Genomic DNA, 17,775 nt, shown 5'->3' on the forward strand with positions numbered 1-17,775 from the left:
CCATTTGATTACCAAGTAGGGTTAATGCTCATTTGCAATGGGAAGAGGAGATTAGACAGAATGAACAACTGCGTCTTCTCTGATCATAAGGGAAAGCCCCACTCCTCTACACCAGAGCTGCCACAACCACCACATCCTGGTCAACTTGCTGGGCTGGTGGATGCAACAGGCTATCAGGAAAGGGAGGGAAAGAAGACAGTCTGTCCTCAATCCTCATAAACCATCACCAGCCTCAGACTGGGATCCTCATGGGTCACAACTCAGAACCTGTTGTTTGCCATGAGACAGGGGCCACAGATCTGTAGCTCCGACTATTATTCTAATTCTCTTCTAGCTGATAGAGTCAGAGGTTCTTGGAGGTGATTTTCAGTAGTGGTTGTCAGATGTGGGTGTGCCTCAGAGTCATGGAGGAGCATGCTGAAGATGCCCACTAATGTCTCAGAAGAGCAGCTGGTCTTGTGTACCAGACTCCTTTTTCAGTTGAGGAAACAGGCTCGGGGGGGTTACTGCTGAAGGTCAGAGCAGGTTCAGGGTTCCAGCTGGATAACTGTTCTCCAGTCCAATAGACTCTTCTATTAGTGTAGCCACACCCCACTGTTCAGGGGCGGAGATGGCTCTTGGACAAGCCCCTCAGGATGTCTGGGAAGGTACACAGGAGGCTCCCTCCTCCTACATCCTTTCTGTGTCCTGCAGCAGAGCAGTCACCAGGTCGATGACCTGTGAGGCTGGCTGGACCATGTCATACTCTGCAAAGAGGTGGCACACGTTCTCCTGTGGTTCCATCTGGCTCTTGGCCACAAATCCAAAGATCCTGATGGGAGAGTGCAGTCTGAGTTGGTGGTGGGATGCAGGGGGCATCAGGCTGATGGCACTGGGGTGGGATAGTGGGTCTATACCTCATTCCTCCCCCACACCTCCCCCAGGCAATTTGCTCCAGCACCTCATTATAATGGAGCTCTCTTAGGGAAATGCCTTCTCTCTGGGTTCAAGCTCTGGGTTTCCTCCATTTTAAGGACAGGACCTCTGTATTTCCTTGTTAAGAGTAGAAGCTCCTTGAAGGCAAAGATGTATCTTGACCATCAGCTTGGGGCATCCCTGTAGGCCAAGGTTCCCTGACGACAGGGCCTGTCCCCTCCTTGACACCATGAGCTTTTAGGGTTAAGAGGAGGCCTCCCTTCTTTCTGAGATCCTTTGCTCTGTTGGGTCTGTCTGGGGCCCTGCCACAGGGACATCTCTTAGGGTGGCTGAGGGGGTCAGGAAAGTCTTACCGAGAGGGCTTGCAGTACTTCTGCCACCTATAGGAAAGGAACATGAGACACTGAGGAGGGAGGTTTTGCTTTATTCTGCAGGACCCTGGATGAGCGGTGACAGGGCCTGGCCAGTCAAGTCCCCACCCAACCATGCCCCTCCTGCCCTCATTCTGTCACCCCTGACCTCTTGGAGTTCATGGTTCCTTCTGCCATCCCAATCCCAGAGTCATTAAGAAAGTTGGTGGGGAGCCATGCCCTGGGTGGCCTTTTTTTTGGTACTGAGGATTGAACCCACGGGGCATTCTACCACTGAGCTACATCCCCAGCCCTTTTTATTTTTATTTTGAGCCAAGTTCTCATGAAGTTGCTTAGGGCCTTGCTAAATTGCTTAGGCTGGCCTTGAACTTGCAATCCTCCTGTCTCAGCCTCTCGAGCTGCTGGGCTTACAGGCCTGCACCACTGTGCCTGGCTGGCTGGCCTTCTTATTTTGACCCAGTTTTGAACTTACTTCCGTTGCTCAGGGTCCATGCTGCAGAAACGGAGGGTGATGAGTGGGTAATGGCGCCGGAAAAACACCCTGGTGGAGGCCAGGAGAGAAAGGAAGCCGATGAGGGCCTATGCTGGGCCCACATTCTGCCTCCAGCATCTCTGGGTCCCCCAAAGCTCAGATGTCCTATCCTCCAAGAAGTCTCCCAGTGAGATCCTTCTGACTGCTGTGGCCTCCCCATTGTGCTTGTGCCTCTCTACTCCCACCCAGGGCTTCTGCCTGTGTCCTCACGTTCTGGTCCTCTGCCATCTCCCCACCATGTCATTAACTTTTTAAGGATGGAGTTACATCCTGGTTCTATCTTGTATCTCCCAGATAAGTGCCCAGCTCAGAATCGGGCTCCTGCTCGACTGAGTCCCTGAGCCCCAGGAAGCAGTGATCTCATTCCAATCTGTGTCCCAGCAGTCAGCCAGCATCTGGCCTATGAACGATGTCCCCTCATTAGGCGCACACTTAATCAGCACCCAGTGAGGAATAGTTAATTCCATCTCCAAAATCAGTCACCATGAGGGAGGCTTGGCAGGGGGTCATTGGAGACAGGCCTGGAGAAGACAGGGAACTTGCCTGGAGTCACCCAGCAGGTCACCAGTCCCATCTGGTCCAGGACCCTGAACTCTGCCTTTCTCTCTGATACTCAGCATCAGTCTCACCATCCCTGCAGCCCTACGCTGCCCATCCCTGCAGCCCCAGGACGAGGGAAGGCCCTTACTTCCTCTGGACGTCAGTCAGGGTGATGCCCTGCTCAGTGACTTTGAAGTGGACCACAGTGGGTGTGGGGAGGACCTCTCTCTCCAAGATAGTTGAGATGGCCTTCTGCACGGCTAAGGCTCCCGTCAGGGTCTCCACGCTCATGGAGCTCAGGTACAAAGTGTGGCAGCCTGTGGGATGCAGATATTGCCCGAGTCTGCAGCCAGGGTCCTTGGAGTGGGTGGGGGAGTCACCAGGCCCAGATCTTCCCTCTGCCCAGAGCCAGGGGAGGGGGATTTCTTCTTCAGAATTCTCATGAGGTTCCCCTTAGAACTGGCCACCAGATAGGCAGGGAGAGGGTGACAGAGAGTTGAGGCCAACCTCAGAGGACTTTTGGACATCTCTTGCTTTGTGTTGCTCTGGCCCTTGGCCCTTTGGGGTGGGTGAGGGAAGGGAGGGGATGTTGCCTTATGTCTAGGGTCACTCAGGAGAACTGCCTTCTGTCTGGACCTATCCCGCCCCCAAACCCCATCCCACCTCCTCCTTTGGTGAGAGCAGGGAGAGAAATTAAGAATATGGAGGAGAGACATTGTGTCTGGGGGCACAGAGTAGGAGCTGTCACGGAGACAGGGCTGATCTTTATCTGGCCCTTGGATGAGGGATGGTGGTGGTGGGGTGGTGGGTGGGGGTGGGAGTGGGGGCAGGGTTCTTTCCTGTACTGACGCCCTCAGGGCTCCGGATACCCTTCAGAGGATCCCCATCTAGACACCTCCTCCAGGGCAGGTATATCAGACCCATACATGTGTGTCCGTGTTTGCACAGGATGGGGTGTAAGCCCTGCTAGCACCCCACCCACTTCCCTGGGGTCAGTGCCTGCAGCCTCTCATCTTCTGGTTTAAAGGGGGGCCGGGGGCTGTGACACCTTGTTAAACTGCAGAAACAAAGCCATGATGGGAAACATGTGTGGGCCTGTGTGGAGGGCTGGGAGGGGCCCTCTGGGGGCACAGCCAGGCCTGGCGCCGCCCCCACACCACTCACCCGCAGATTTCTTCAGGCAGGAGGACGGGCTGTCTGTGGAGGAGTCCGAGGCCACCCCATCTGCGCCTCCCAGTTCTGAGCCAAGGTAAAGGAACAGGCCCCCAAGGGGACGTGGATGGAATGAGTGGACCCCCTTCAGAGGAACAGGCCCCATGAATCCCTTTGAACATCTCCTACCTCTACCCCCACCCCACCCCCACCCCCAGGAAGTGACTGCCAGAGAAACCAGGTGTGATTAGGGTAATTAGGCAAACAGGGCCACTTTGGGCTCCCAAATGCATTGCTTGGAAGTCTTTTGATCCCTTCTCCCCCTGCTCCCTGCCCCCACAGCGCCCCCCCCCAGCCCCCTCCACCCCCCTCTCCATCTCCCACCCCCCTCATGGGCTTGTGGGCTTGTCCTCATGGGATCCAGACCTCACTTCTTTCAGAACCCATCCCAAACCCAGGCTTTTCTTTGTAGAAAGTAGAGGTGCTTTTACACCTAACTTCCCCTGCCTGTCCTGAGGTGACCGGCTCTGTCTGGGCTGTGCATTTTGGATAGGGCTTGCTGATAGTCCTTGGGTGTGACTTCGTGGGCCTTTGGGCCAGAGTGAAATGGGACATAGCAGTACTGTCTACTTCATAAGGTCCTGGTGGGCAGTGAATGAGTGCGTGCTCAACCAATCCCGGTGGGATGGCGGGGGGAACCACCTCTGTTTTTAATTCATCTTTTTGGGGTAAAGCGTTGTGCTACGGGCCTGGTGGGCACTCTTTCCTTCCACCTACATCCCAATGTTTTAGGGAGGTATGATGACGATTGTTCCTATTTTATAGAAGAGGAAACTGAGGCTCAGAGGTGCACATTCTCAAATTCACACAGCTAAGGAAGTAGAGCTAGACTTTTGTTCATGACTCTAAAGAAATCCATAAACAGGGTAGAAGGTGACTATCGAGAGCCTTCCTAGAGGAAACGGACAGGTTTGGCACTCGACATTGCCTCCTTTAGGCTCAGACCTACCTTTCTGTGGGATGGCGAGTTTGCAGGGCAGGGCCAGGGCCATGATGGAATGCTGGCACACGAAGGCAGAGAGGCTCCCTGCAGGAAAACAGGTGGCCCTGCATGAGGAAGGCTCTCCTGACCCACCGCCCGCCTACCGTAGTAGCTCAGAAGAGTGAGACCCCCACCCCAGGGGCCTGGAGGTTGGGGCAGCTCACCAAAGTAGGGCTCCTCATCTGCTCCTTTGAGATGAACCCCTTTGGCAGAAGACTCGATGAGGAAGTGACGGATCAGATCATTGCTATCCTCACCTGGACGAAGGAAGAAGAAGGAGTTCCAGAGCCCTGTGGTAGCCAAACCCAGTCCAACTCCTTCCCCGACCCACCTCCTCCAGGGCCATCCAAAGGTTATCTTGCTGTCCCCTGCCTTGGACAGAACAGCAGTGGAGATCCTACGTTCAAGGACTCCCCCAAAGTGGTGCCAACACATTTGCTCAAAGGCTTCTGCGTCCAGTCATTTCCCCTTCAGGAAAACTCTCTCTTGGTTAAGATTTATCAGGGATGGTCCCAATTACTGTTTAGACTAAATATCCGCTCTTCTGTCTGGTTTCTGTCTCTTTCTCCACACCCCAGCCCTGATGCTATTATTTTCTACTAGATCATCCCTGCCAGAGCCAGGCTGGCCCTGGAAGGGTACAGAGTGCCCTCCAGACCATAGATTCCCTCCTCCATATGGGTTCCCTGCTTCTTGCCAGGCTTCCTTGATGACCAATACTCGTCCCAGTTTTCTTGTTCCAACAGTGAGATATGGCATAAAGAACGCAAGGTTGGGCCAGGTACTGGTGGAGCATGCCTGTAATCCCAGCTGCTTGGGAGGCTAAGGCAGGAGGATCGCAAGTTCAAGGCCAGCCTTGGCAACTTAGTGTCAACGTGTCTCAAATTAAAAATAAAAAGGGCTGGGGATGGTAGAGGGGCAGAGAGCTTGCCTAGCATGCACACGGTCCTGGGTTCAATCCCCAGTCCAAAAAAATAGAATATAAGGTTGGAGTTTTCATTCTCCCTCTGACACTTAATTGCTCTGGGGTCATTACCTCTGAGCCTCAGTTATCTCATCTGTTAAATGAGAAGTACAACCTGAAGCTTGGGGGAGGGACTGGGACCCAGGTACCTTGTACTATAATTATGTGTTTTCCTCTCTTTCCCTAACGCAGTGGCCTCTGCGTGAAACTCCTCTGTATCCCTGTTGCTCACACATTGCAGAGACCTCATAGATGTGTGCTGAGTTATCGGACGAGCATGTGAAATCATGAGAAAGTACGTGATAAGCTATCACATGTGTGATAAGCCATTAACACACGAGATAGGCTATCACACGCATGTAATGAGCTATTGCACAAATGTGATAAGCCATTCACACATATTATTACATTAGGTTGATGAGACAGGGGTGGCTACCCACAAGAGCAACCTAGGGAAGGGCTGAGGTCTTCCTCTTCCTCTTCCTATTACAAAGGGAGAGCAGGGAATTTGGGGGTATTCAGGAGGACAGGGATGCTGGCAGTGAAAGGTTTTTTTTTTTTTTTTTTTTTTTTTCCTGTGGTGGCTCAGGGCTGGAGGCAGCTGCTCCTACCCAGACTTGCTATGGGACTGGCCCAAGGTCACCCTGAAATCTAGCATCAGGCTGGGATGGAACCCACCACCCCTCATGGCCTCAGTGAGGCCTTGAGTGAGCACAGAGACAGGTGCGTACCTGGTCGGTTGTGGGCAGACGTCGGAGCCTCTTGCACCTTCAAGGCGAGGCCGAAGGAGCCTCGGTATGAGGAACTGTCCCTGATGACAAAAGCCCCTGGCTCCTCCTTCCTCAGCAGCTCGATGGCTGGAAGAATGCTGGGGTCAGAGGCAGATACCACTCCACAGGAACACTCTCTGGCCCCAGCCCCCTAGGGTCTTCCCAGAGCAGTCATTACAGAATTACCTTAGCTCCCAGGACGTCCTCTGAATTGTCTAATGTCTACCATTTTTACTGTAGGTCCTATTTCCTCTTGAGGTCACTAGGACTCTCTCCTTCCCTGGGCCTACTCTTTGCTATTCCCTTTTTTCCAATGACTCAGGCCCCCATCTGCCTCATGTGTGGACCCAGACCTGATTCCTAGGGTCAATTGTCCGCTGAAACACACGGCTTCCTTTTTACCTTGCTCTCGGGTGATGCTTGGTTTAAACCAGTATTTAGATGTGTCCATCACGAACTTCATGGTGGGCTGCATGTCCCTGGAAGGACCTGGAAACACAGAGGAGGGAATTCTGTAGGTGAGCTGGAGGGTTGCTGAGGGATGATCATCAGAGAAGCCTGGAGACCCTCTCCTGCTCCTCCGCCCAGAGGTCCCATTTGACCCACTCTCCCTGCCCCCATCCCCAGTTATCTCCAAACTGCCTAAAGAAGCAAAACCAAACAGAAGGGTTCCAGGGCTTGGGTCATCTGGGACCGGAGAAGTCCCCTGTATCCTTGGTAATGAATCAAAAACAAATAGATAACAAACCTGACGTTGCCTGGTGGGGACTGAAATAGGGATAGATAAAGAATTCTCAGACGCATGTTTGGTTTCACATTGTTCTTAGCAATTCTGAGTTCCTTAGAGTATATTTGGCTTGGGAAAGAAAATTAAAGGAAAGATGAAGAGCAAGAAATTAGCAGATCTGTGCTCAGAGGTTGGGAGCCTGAGTACTTGACTGACTTGGAATAGTGGTTCAGCTCTTGAAGCCCAGAGGAGACAGAGTGGGCTCTACAACCTCTGATGATCTTTTTTTGTTTGTTGGCTAGTTAGTTTTTTGTTACTGAGGATTGAACCCAGGGGTGCATAACCACTGAGCCACATTCCCAGCCCTTTTTATTTTTTATCTATCTATTTATTTTGGTACCGGTGATTGAACTCTGGGGCACTCAACCACTGAGCCACATCCCCAGCCCTATTTTGTATTTTATTTAGAGACAGGGTCTCACTGAGTTGCTTAGTGCCTCGCTAAGTTGCTGAGGCTGGCTTTGAACTCTTGATCCTCCTACCTCAGCCTCCTGAGTTACTGGGATTATATGGTGCACCATCATGCCCAGCTTCTGACCGTCTTTAATCTTCTAAGAACATAGGAAATTAGAATGAATTTTGTTTTGAGAATGTTTTTCAGAATTTGATAAGATCCTGGAGTACCATTAGTGATATCCGGGCATCACCATTGCAGGATGGAAATATCACCTGTCTATGCAAAAGTGCTCTTTGAAATGACAAAATGACCATGTTCCTGGCTTCCTAAGGCAGACAGCAACGGTTCTTAGTTTCGGCACTTTTTAAAAAATATTTTTTAGTTGTCAATGGACCTTTATTTTATTTATTTATATGCGGTGCTGAGAATCGAACCCAGTGCCTCACACATGCTAGGTAAGCACTCTACCACTTAGCCACAACCCCAGCCCTTAATTTCAGCATCTTAAGAAGGTGTGTGGTGGTCAGTTGAGAGTAACTCATTATAAAAAATGCACTACAATCACTACATGATTTGCCCAAGAAAGTGATCTGACGGATTCAAAGTCAGGCCTAACGTACCATTTTCTCCCACTTGCATTGCCTGGGAGTGAGCAATAGGCTAGTGAGCACCTCACCCCTCGGCTCCACCTTTGGAATTCCTGGGACAGAGATAACCCAGGAAGGGGGAGCTGGGACAGCGTGCCTGGGGCTCTGCTCTGCCTGTGGGGTGTTGTGGCTCAGCCTTTGTGTTTACTGCTGTGGGTTCTTGTTGATTGTGCTCTTCTTGGACGCCTGCAGTCACAGACTCCGGGAAGGAGGGTGTTTGCTGTTTTGTGGTTTTCTGTCTCGGTATGTGTTGTCTCCATTCCCTGTGCGCCCCCTCTGTGTTCTCGTCATCCATGAACGTCAGAGTGAGCTCCGACGCGCCCTCTGGCTCTCCCTGGGTTAGTCATCAGGCTTGCTCCTTCCACATCCCCAGGGTTGCCTGGCTCTGTTCTCTCTCCTCCACCCCCACTGCCCCACCCTGGATCTTGCCATGGCAATCTATCTTTCATACAGCTGCCAGCGTGAGCCACCAAGCCAGCCTCCCCCCTGTCTGGGACTCTCTGATGGTCCCCTGTTGCCTAAAGTGTAAAATCCACTTTTTAACTTGACATTCAAGGTTTTTCACAATCTGCCTCCAGATTACTCCCAATGACCTGCACCCAACATTCTAAGCATCTTCTAAATGTGTTCTGTGCGTGGTGACTGTGGAGTCCCTGTTCTCTCTGCAGGGAATGCCCTTTCTCTCCTTCCCTGGACACAAACCTCTGATCTGCTTTCCCGATCCAGCTCAGAGTCACTTCCTCTGTTCTCCAGACTGTAAGCATCACTCCTTCCTCTGTTGCCCCATAAGCTCGAGTGTCTTTACTTGTGCTTATCTGACTCTGTAGTGATTCTTGCTTTTGGTCTCCTTTCTAGACTGTGTCTTCACAACCTGGCCCAGGGCCAGGCACATAGTAGGTACTCAATAAATGGGTTGACTGGCTATTATAGAAATCCACTGATGCTTTGTCTCTTACCCTTAACCAAACCTTTCAGCACTCGAGGTTTATAACTTACCCTCTGGGGACGTGGTGAAGGAGGCATCTGGCAGGGTCTGGCTGTGGCTCTTGGTGGCTTGACGGGGATGGCTGGAAGAAGCTGTTCCAGGCTGGACAAACCCTTGCTGTCCTGGTGTCCACTGGGGTGGGGGAGACTGTGCTTGTGGGCAGCCATTGATCAGCACAATGGGTATGTCCACCATGGAATTGGTGACAGATGGGGGGCAGCTGCTGGCATGCTCCTTGGCCAGTGGAGGAGAGTGGTTGGCTCTGGGCTGGCCCATGCTCAGAGCAGGGTTGCTGGGGGCCTGGACATCACTGGGTCTCATAAAGAGGGACACTGGACCAAGGCTGTGGAGGCTGGAGGAAGAGCTGGCTGGACTTTCCAAGGATCTAGAAGATGATTGAGGGCTGGAGATGCTAGACTGGAGGAGGGACTGGCTGCTGCAGGGGAGAGACCAGGAACAAAGTGTTAGGGAGTCAGGGTGGACACTTAGGGCCAGAGCCAAGTTCCAAAATCTAATGATTTGGGAGCCATGGTTTTGGCCAAACAGATCATATCCTGCTACCCCAAACCCAGATCAAAGAGCAAAGAGCATGACCACGTTATCCCTTCCACACAGATCCTATGCTGAAGGTCAAAGAAGTCTAGCCATAGGGTCTTTGGTCATTTTAAGTAGCCCATAGGCTGACCTCCTGCAGGCTGCATGGCTTAGGCTGGCTTGAATTCCCTCTGCCTTTCCAGCCAGGCAGGTCTGCCTGAACGGTCACACTGGTCTGTCCCCTGTGCATCATTCCCAGGAGCCTTGCAGTCAGGGTGAACATGGATTGGGCACATCCATGCTGATCCAGGGGCAACATCCCAGTTGGAGGAGGCCAGCTCTGCATCCAGCTGGTGGGCATGGCTGCAGAAACCCTGCAGGATGGGGTGTGTTTGCAGTTGTATTGCAAGGCCTGGGGAAAAGTGAGCTGGGACCGTCGCAAGTAATGCCCAGGTATGGGGGCCTCCTTCTACTAGGTCTTGCCAGCAACAAAGAGTATGTCAGCACAATGGCTTCTCATTCCTGAACGTTTATTTCAGGCCTCCAATGTCTACATACATCCCTGTGGTTTGGAGTTTTAAAAAGCCCTTTCTGGAGATGGGTTGTGCCAGGGCTGGAGAGGAGACAGGTGAGCCTTATCAATGCAGCGGCTCCATTCCCAAAAGGCAGATAGATGGGAACACAGTTTTTGAATTAGATTCTAAATGCTTGAGGAAAACACGAAATCCCAATGGCTGTGATGGCAGAAAAGACAATAATCATCCTTTTAGTCTTAGTGCATGCTCAGATTTTGCTCAGATAGAGCAGGGTGCCCGCGGTGATTTTAGGATCTGTGTGGAAGCGTGTGCGTGCGTGTGCGTGCTGGGGAGCAAGGTTGGAAACCAGGGAACCTACCTCCCGAACACATAGCTGACATCAGATGCTGGACTGGCTGACAGCACAGAGACCCTGCTGCCCCGCTGTGAAGCCAGGGCCCTCAGTGGGGAGCCCAGGCCATGAGGGCCTGAAGCTCTGCTCCCCACGCCAGGGATGGAGACGCTGGGTGAGGCGGAGGGGTGAGGGGAGGCACCCCGGCCTTGGTTCCCAGAGAAGATGAGACTGTCGCTGCTGCTTCGAGTCTCTCGGGGGATATCTCTGGAAAGGAGGGGGCCACCACTGCGTGGAGAGCCAAAAGGCGGCGTGACAGATGGGCTGGAGCAGCGCTGAGAGCCATCGTGGCACCTCGATTGGGTGGAGTTCACTTCGATGTACTTTATATCTTTAGGGAGAAAAAGCAGAACATTGGTGAAACCCAGGAGCCTGGACGCTCAGGATGGAAACGCTGGAAGGAGCCTGAAGATCCTCGGGTCCCTCCTCTTTTACACAGATGCGGAAACAGGCCCAGAATCGGAATTAACACCCAACTCCACCTTCAGGGCTCAGTTCCAAAGTCACCCTTTCTGCGATGTTGTTCCTTGGGTGAGGAGAGGCAGTGGCCTTGGAATCAGATAGACCTAGGTTTGAGGTATGACTCTGCCACTTGAGATCGGAGAGCTCAGTCAAGTGACTTTACCACTTAGAGCCTCAAGATCCCGTAGAAGGAGGCTGCCTTGCCCAGCCTCTCGGTGACACAGGAAGGATGAAACGGATCTGGCACTTAGTAGGTATTTAAAATCTGAAGGATCATCTCCATCTTTCTGATGGAGAGGCTTCCAATGCCTTCCTCAATCAGGATGCGTAAGGGCTGCTTCTCTGTACCCACAAATGAAGGCCAGAGTTCTCAAGCCCGGTCACACCCTAGAATCATGCAGGAGCTTATAAAAGTCCCACTGCCCCATGCTAACTAGATCAGGATCTGAAGGGTCCCCCAGATCTCGGGTTGGTTTATGATTTTGCTTTCTTAGTTTCCCAGGTGATTCTGATGCTGGAGCCTTAGCACCACATCTCTTGGGAGCTGGCCATTGGCAGAACCTCAGGCTCTACCCTAGACCTTTGGAATCAGAATTTGCACTTCTATGAGACCCTCTGGGCACCTGAGTGCAGAGTAGAGTTTGAGAACTCCTTAAGAGCAGGGCTGGCTGTGTCACAGGCCTCCCACTGCGGCTGTCCCCACACTCATAGCTGGTTCCCGTGAGCACAGGGTGGGTGGGGGTGGGGGGAGCTGATGATTTACTCCTGGGCCCCAATGCGGGCATCCAGGACTCTTGGGTTTCCGACACCCTGTTCCTCCTCCAGAGATGGAGTGAGGTGCCCTGTGGTTTTTCCTGTGGGGAGGATGGACACTCTTCCTCCCAACCTGGGGCAGGAGCGCTGTCCTGGTGCTGTACCAGCAAAGGTGGTGGAAGGTAGGGGTCGCCAGCTACCCGCTTCTGGAGGGCTATGAGTCAGAGTCAGGGAGAATCCGCACCCTTGGCTCCTGTCTGCCGGCCTCCCACCTCCCCTGGGCCTGGCACATTCACATCCCTCCCACCCCAAGCCTGTGGAGTCCCAGCCTGCCCCAGCCCGCTCCTGGGTAGGGCCTCCTGGCCTTGCTCTCGGTGGAGCCTCTGCCTGAGCCTGTTGGAGCAGGGTGGAGGAGGGGGGATTGCGTCAGGTGAGCGGGACTGGAGGGCTGACCTGGGCTTGCTGTCCTAGCCTGTGCAGTAACGGCTTTGCAGTCACATGAACTTGGGTGTGAGTCTTGGCTTTGTCACTTGGCAGCCAACAGGCACTGGGTTAGGTTTCATAACTTCACTGAGCCTCAGTTTCCTTTTCTGCAGATTGTTGATTTAAACCCAACCTTCGGGGAGTTTACATGCAGAACGGAGCTGGAGCCTGGTCCAGGGCGGCCCTTGAGGCGGGGAACAGCAGATGTCCTTCTCCTTAGGAAGATGAGGGCACGAGGGGAGCATTTTGGGGCACTATATTATAGGCTCTTAAAGAGAAGAAATCTAGACTGGGGTGGATTCTTCTGGAAGACTGGCAAGTGCAACTTCTCTTTTTATAGGATTTTATAGTGTTTATATCCATAACTACCTTTGGACCTCATAACAGTCCTTAGGCAGGACAGGTATTGTTGTTAGAGAAGGTAACTGAGGCTTAGAGATAAGTAGAACTGTAGCTAGCATTTATTGGACAATTTTTTTTTTTTTTAATAAAGACTGGTATTTGAGTGCTACATACCAGCGCTGCTGCAAATAAGTTAACTGTATTGTCTCATTTAACTCTCACAACAACTCAATAAAAGTAGGCAATATTACAAATGAGAAATCAAGGCTCAGGGAGGTTAAGCGAGCTGTCCAATGCCACACAGCTAGGGAGTAGAGGAACCCAACTCCTGCTCCTGAGTTCTTTTTATGCCTATGTCAGGAAGAGGAGTGGGCTCCTTGAGACCTCATTTCAAGGGACCACTTGGCTTTGGGGAAGGCTTCTGGGCCTGATAAATTTCCTGGTCCCCTGCTTCCTGGATCACACAAAGACCCCTGGGGGATGGGGGGCTGAGCAGGCAGCGCAGGGTGGGAAGAGAAGGAGGAGCCCTGGCACCCGCTGCTGTGCTGAGGTGGATGTGGCTGGAGAGGTAGGGGCCCCCACCCCAACACTGGGGCACAGTCGCTGTTTACAGGCCTGTGGGGCAAGTCTGAGCAGTGCAGGGTGGATGCGGGCGCCAGCAGCAGGCTGGGCAGGCCGAGGGAGGGCACGTGGGTGGGGGGTGGAGAGACGGTTATTAAATACCCTTCCCTCGGGACTGGCAAGCTGCCTCGCCTGGCAGAAATTGCTGGAAAATGAAATGTGGGGGCCTGTTCCCAAGATGGGGTGGGAGGTCATGGGAGAGGAGAAAGGAGGGGTTTGGTGTCGGATTCTAGGAGCCACGCTCCCTGTGGGAGGGGGACCCTGCAGGGCAGGCCTAAGAGAAGGTGAGCAGGAGGCAGAGAGGCAGGGGACTCAGGGGAAGGTTGGCCAAGTGCTGGGGAGGCTGAGCCTCAGAGGCGGGGCCCTCAGGCTACCTCCAAACAGATATTTTGTGATGCCCCAGCTGGCAGAAAATTAGCCTCAAGAAATAGAAAACAATGGGAACAAGAACTTTGTTTTTGTTTGGGGGGATGCTGGGAATTGAACCCAGGGGCATGAGCCACATTCTCAGTCCACTTTATTTTATTATTTTTTTGTAAATTTTGAGACAGGGGTCTTGCTAAGTTGCTGAGGCTCACCTTGAACTTGTGATCCTCCTGCCTCAGCCTCCCAAGTCGCCGGAGTTACAGATATGTGTGCCATGCCTGGCAGGACTGTGGACTTTGGAGCCCAGCAATGTGGGGTTTGAGGTCTGACCTAACCTCCTCCTGGCCAGGGGCCATCACTTCCCTCCTTGAGTCTCAATTTCCTTGTCGGTAAAATGAGGTTACCACTATTTCCTTTATGGGAGCCTGTATTACACAGTCTAAGTTTAAAAAAAAAAAAATCTCTCTCTCTCTCTCTCTCTCTCTCTCTCTCTCTCTCTCCCTCTCCCTCTCCCTCTCCAGGGGACATGTCAGTATAGGATGGCCAATGGTCTGAACTTTGCCAAGGTGGGACAGGGAGGAACAGTGAACACCCTCCAATGAACATAATATCAGGATCCTCACCTTCAGCACCCCCAAAAGAGAGAGGATGAGATTACACAGCAGTGTGCGTGCAGGGGAGCCCTCCATATTGAATGTGTAACTCACCACAATTCCCAGAATTAGTTCCACTGCCCTGGGCCTGTGAGAGCTTTGTCACCAGTGCTGGTGGTCTGCAGGTGGGCTTGGGGAGACCTGAGATGCATGGGAAGGTAGCAGACCCCGCGGTGGACAGGTGCCTGACATTCTTAGTGATGGTAGAGAACTTCGTCATGGGAAGGTAACCTGGCTGGGCTCTCTTAGGAGGTAGTGAGCGCTTAGGCCTGAGGAGTGTCTAAGCAGGGGTTAGAGGAGAGGATATTTTCCCTCTCTCTATTAGAAGGAGCTAGAGCAGACCTAGGCAGCTTTGGGGGCACCCTCTGACTTCTGCCAGCTCCCTGATCCCCAGAGTTAGGTGGATCATTTTCATAACACTGGGCACCCAAGGACATGGACCACTGCCCATTGGCCCCCTCCAGTGGGGGAAGTGCCTAGATGTTATCAACCCCCACCCCACGCATGTGGATGCCGTTCAGAGACTGGTCTTGCCCTGGCTGGCCTTGGACGTGTGGAACCCCTGCCTTGGGGCATGAACATTAAAACCCTGGGCTTGCTCCTGCCAGTCGCGATTAGGCCCAAGACGCTTCCCTGCAGTGACGTGCCCACAACTGGTCTTAGGCCGCAGGAAGGCTCCTGAGGGAGGAGGCAGCTCCTTTAATAGGCCTGGCAGGCCATGCGTGGTGGGAGGAGGGGAGCAGGCTGGAAGCCAGGGGCGGCCTAGGGCAGAGGTGCCAGGCTGACCTCCACCCCAGAGCCCAATCCTACCCTGGGGCTGGGCCTCCATGCAATCCCAGCGTTTAATAAAACAGCCACCATTTGAAATGACTCATGGCGTGCCAGGGTTTGTGACTACCAGCTAACAAATGCTACTTCTTTTAATCCCGGCAACACTCCGTTTTTCAGATGGAGTTATTATCTCTATTTTATAGACGAGGACTCGAAGACACAAAGAAGTGAAGTAAACAGCTTGGATAAGGTCTGCCCAACTCCTTGATTAGGCTCCTTTCTCAACCCCCTCAACCTGTTTTTTTTCCCTTCTGTAAAATGGGCATGAAGTGCTCATCTCATGGGCATGAGCTGGGAGGATGAAGGATTCTATATAGAGAACTCAGCACAGAGTCTGGTAAATAATTCATACTTAATAAGTGGAAGTTAGGATAGACTCTCTCTGTAATTCTAACTGTGCCCTTGCTCCCGCTGATGGTTTAAACTCCCAGGAAGCCTCAGTCTTCCTGTCTGACCAATGGGGCTGCTGTACTTTAACCCTTATCCTCAGAGCGCACATGAAGCTCTTTGTGTGGGAAACTGAATCCAGATGTAGGGCTTTCCAGATTCCCTTGGACTCAGTGGCGAACGGGTGTTGGCTTGTACCAGCTTGTTAAGTGCTGATTGTTAAATTTGCAAGATTTCATCCAGCTAGCTGGTTGCTAAACTCCGCCATTATTAAAGCTTACATTATTTAAAACTTGCGATGAAATAATTTACAGTCCTATCATAATTTCAGGAGGGCCCCAGTCAGGACCTAAAGAGAGACACTGTAGAATGTACGGTTCAGGGACTCCACATTTATCAAGCTCTTAACTCCTAGGCACGGCATTGCACAAACTACTTAGATGGATTAGCTTACTGACAATCTCAAAAAAAAAAAATTAATACAAAACATGTTTCCATCACTTTCCAAACTCAGGAACCAAAGAGAACTGGATAGTGAGGGAAACTTGTATTTATCCCTCTTGTGTAGCAGAGAAGAACAGAGCGGTTAATAACTTAGTTAGAGATGCACTGCACCTCCCCACAGGGGAATGTCTCCTGTTCCTCTGATTCTATAGGACAGTCCTTCTGCAGGAGCTCCGGACCCCAGCCCTCCTGCTGACACTGTGTCCCAGTCCTTACCCAGGGCTTCAGTTTCCTCTTTCTTGCTCCTCAAGGTGGTGCTTTGGGCAGGCTCAGCCTGGGGACCACCAGCCCCTGAAGGAAGCAGCTGAAAGGTGGGGTCCAGTTCCAGGATCATCTGGTTGAGGCTTTCCAGTGAGAAGTCAATGTAGGAGTCAAGGTCCTGTGGGGTCCCCATGGCCTGCTCACCTGGGCTCTGCTGGAAGCTGTGGGCTTTGGCCTCTGCCTGTGGGGTCTTCTGGAGCCTGCTGGGGGGCCCCTTGCAGGGCACGGGGGCCATCAGGGCCTGAGCTCCCCAGCCTTCCGTGGTGTAATAAGGACACTGGGGCGGCAGGCTGGAGCCGGGCGCTGGGTGCAAGGCCCTTCTGGGTTCTTCACAGGGAGCCAAGCCGACTGCAGGGCCTCCCGTCAGCAGGGGGCTGGACATCACCTGGGACATGGTGGGGCTGGCGCGCCAGGCGGTCTACCTCTGGCTCCCAACCAGCTCACTTACATCCCAGAGCTATCACTTGCCAAAAGGAGATCAACGGACCTGAAACAGGTGAGGGTGGGAACTGAGTTACTTCTGTAGGGAAAACTCCTGCCTCCATTGCCCCAAACAAGGGCATATTCATTCATTCATTCATTCATTCATTCATTCATACATTCATAAAAGCTTGGGGGCCTGAATTTGCACCCTGACTCTACCACTCACTAGCTGGGTAAGTTTGGGTAAGTTCATTAGCTTTTCTGGGCCTCAGTTTCCTCATTTATAAAATAAGCTGATATTTATGATGTGTTTGGGCCAGTGTAGCATGTCCCAAGCATTCTGCAAGTGATTGTGAGATAACTTCAGGAGACACTTACAGAATGTCTACTATATCTGAGGCATATTTATTCAATAGATTAGCTAATGTTTATTGAGGAACTGTTATGTACACGGGCCCTGATACTTACACATAAAGCCCTTCAAAGTCCTCATAACAACCTTATAAGGTAGGTATTATTTTACAATGAAAGAACTGATACACTGAGAGATAAGTGACTTGCCCTAAAGTCACACTGCCCTCAAGTGTCAGAGCAGGACCAGACCCCAGGATGCCTGCTGTTTGGGCCCTGCACTTGGGCCAGTGGGTGAAATAGAGAGGTGCCCAGGTCAGCTGCTGGGAGCTGATGGGGTGGAGAGGAAGCAGGTTCTGTGGGTGCTGGTGGGGAGGTCAGGAGGAATTCCTAGAGGAGGGGATGTGGAGAGGAAGATAAAGAGGAAAAATAGGAACTGGCTGGGCAAGGCCTGAGGGAGTGAGGAGGCGGGGCAGCGTTCAAAGCAGCAGGGAAAGGTGTGCAAAGGTGAGCAGACAGACAGGGGCCATGAGACGTCCCAGAGCATCCGGGAAACAGAGAGCACCTGGATGGACGGAGGGAGGGCTGCTAGCCAGACCCTGCAGGGCCTTGCAGGCTTGGCTCAGGATAGCCAACTCAACCGGAGGGCAGCCAGCGGGGAGCCGCAGAAGTGTTTTGAGCTGGGGAGTGACATCATCAGACAGTATTCGCTCCCTGAAGGCTCATGCAGGAAAAATATGTCCCAATGTTTTAATTTCCCTTACTGTGGAAGGTT

The 17,775-nt window shown here is 52.4% G+C and overlaps 1 protein-coding gene across 1 annotated transcript; it reads right to left on the reverse strand.

Annotated features, from left to right (window-relative positions):
* Positions 1–669: 669 nt before the first annotated feature.
* Positions 670–16,620, reverse strand: TNS4 (tensin 4; the record flags this gene model as incomplete). Its single annotated transcript, XM_081272311.1, has 12 exons — positions 670–811; positions 1,269–1,295; positions 1,759–1,827; positions 2,507–2,675; positions 3,523–3,597; positions 4,520–4,597; positions 4,717–4,809; positions 6,248–6,373; positions 6,689–6,775; positions 9,114–9,538; positions 10,531–10,894; positions 16,182–16,620. The coding sequence occupies 12 exons, from the start codon at positions 16,618–16,620 to the stop codon at positions 670–672; spliced, it is 2,094 nt and encodes a 697-aa protein (XP_081128437.1).
* Positions 16,621–17,775: the final 1,155 nt, after the last annotated feature.

This window comes from Spermophilus citellus (assembly GCF_964194105.1).
Source record: "Spermophilus citellus genome assembly, chromosome: 17".
In the NCBI taxonomy this organism is placed as follows: Eukaryota; Metazoa; Chordata; class Mammalia; order Rodentia; family Sciuridae; genus Spermophilus; species Spermophilus citellus.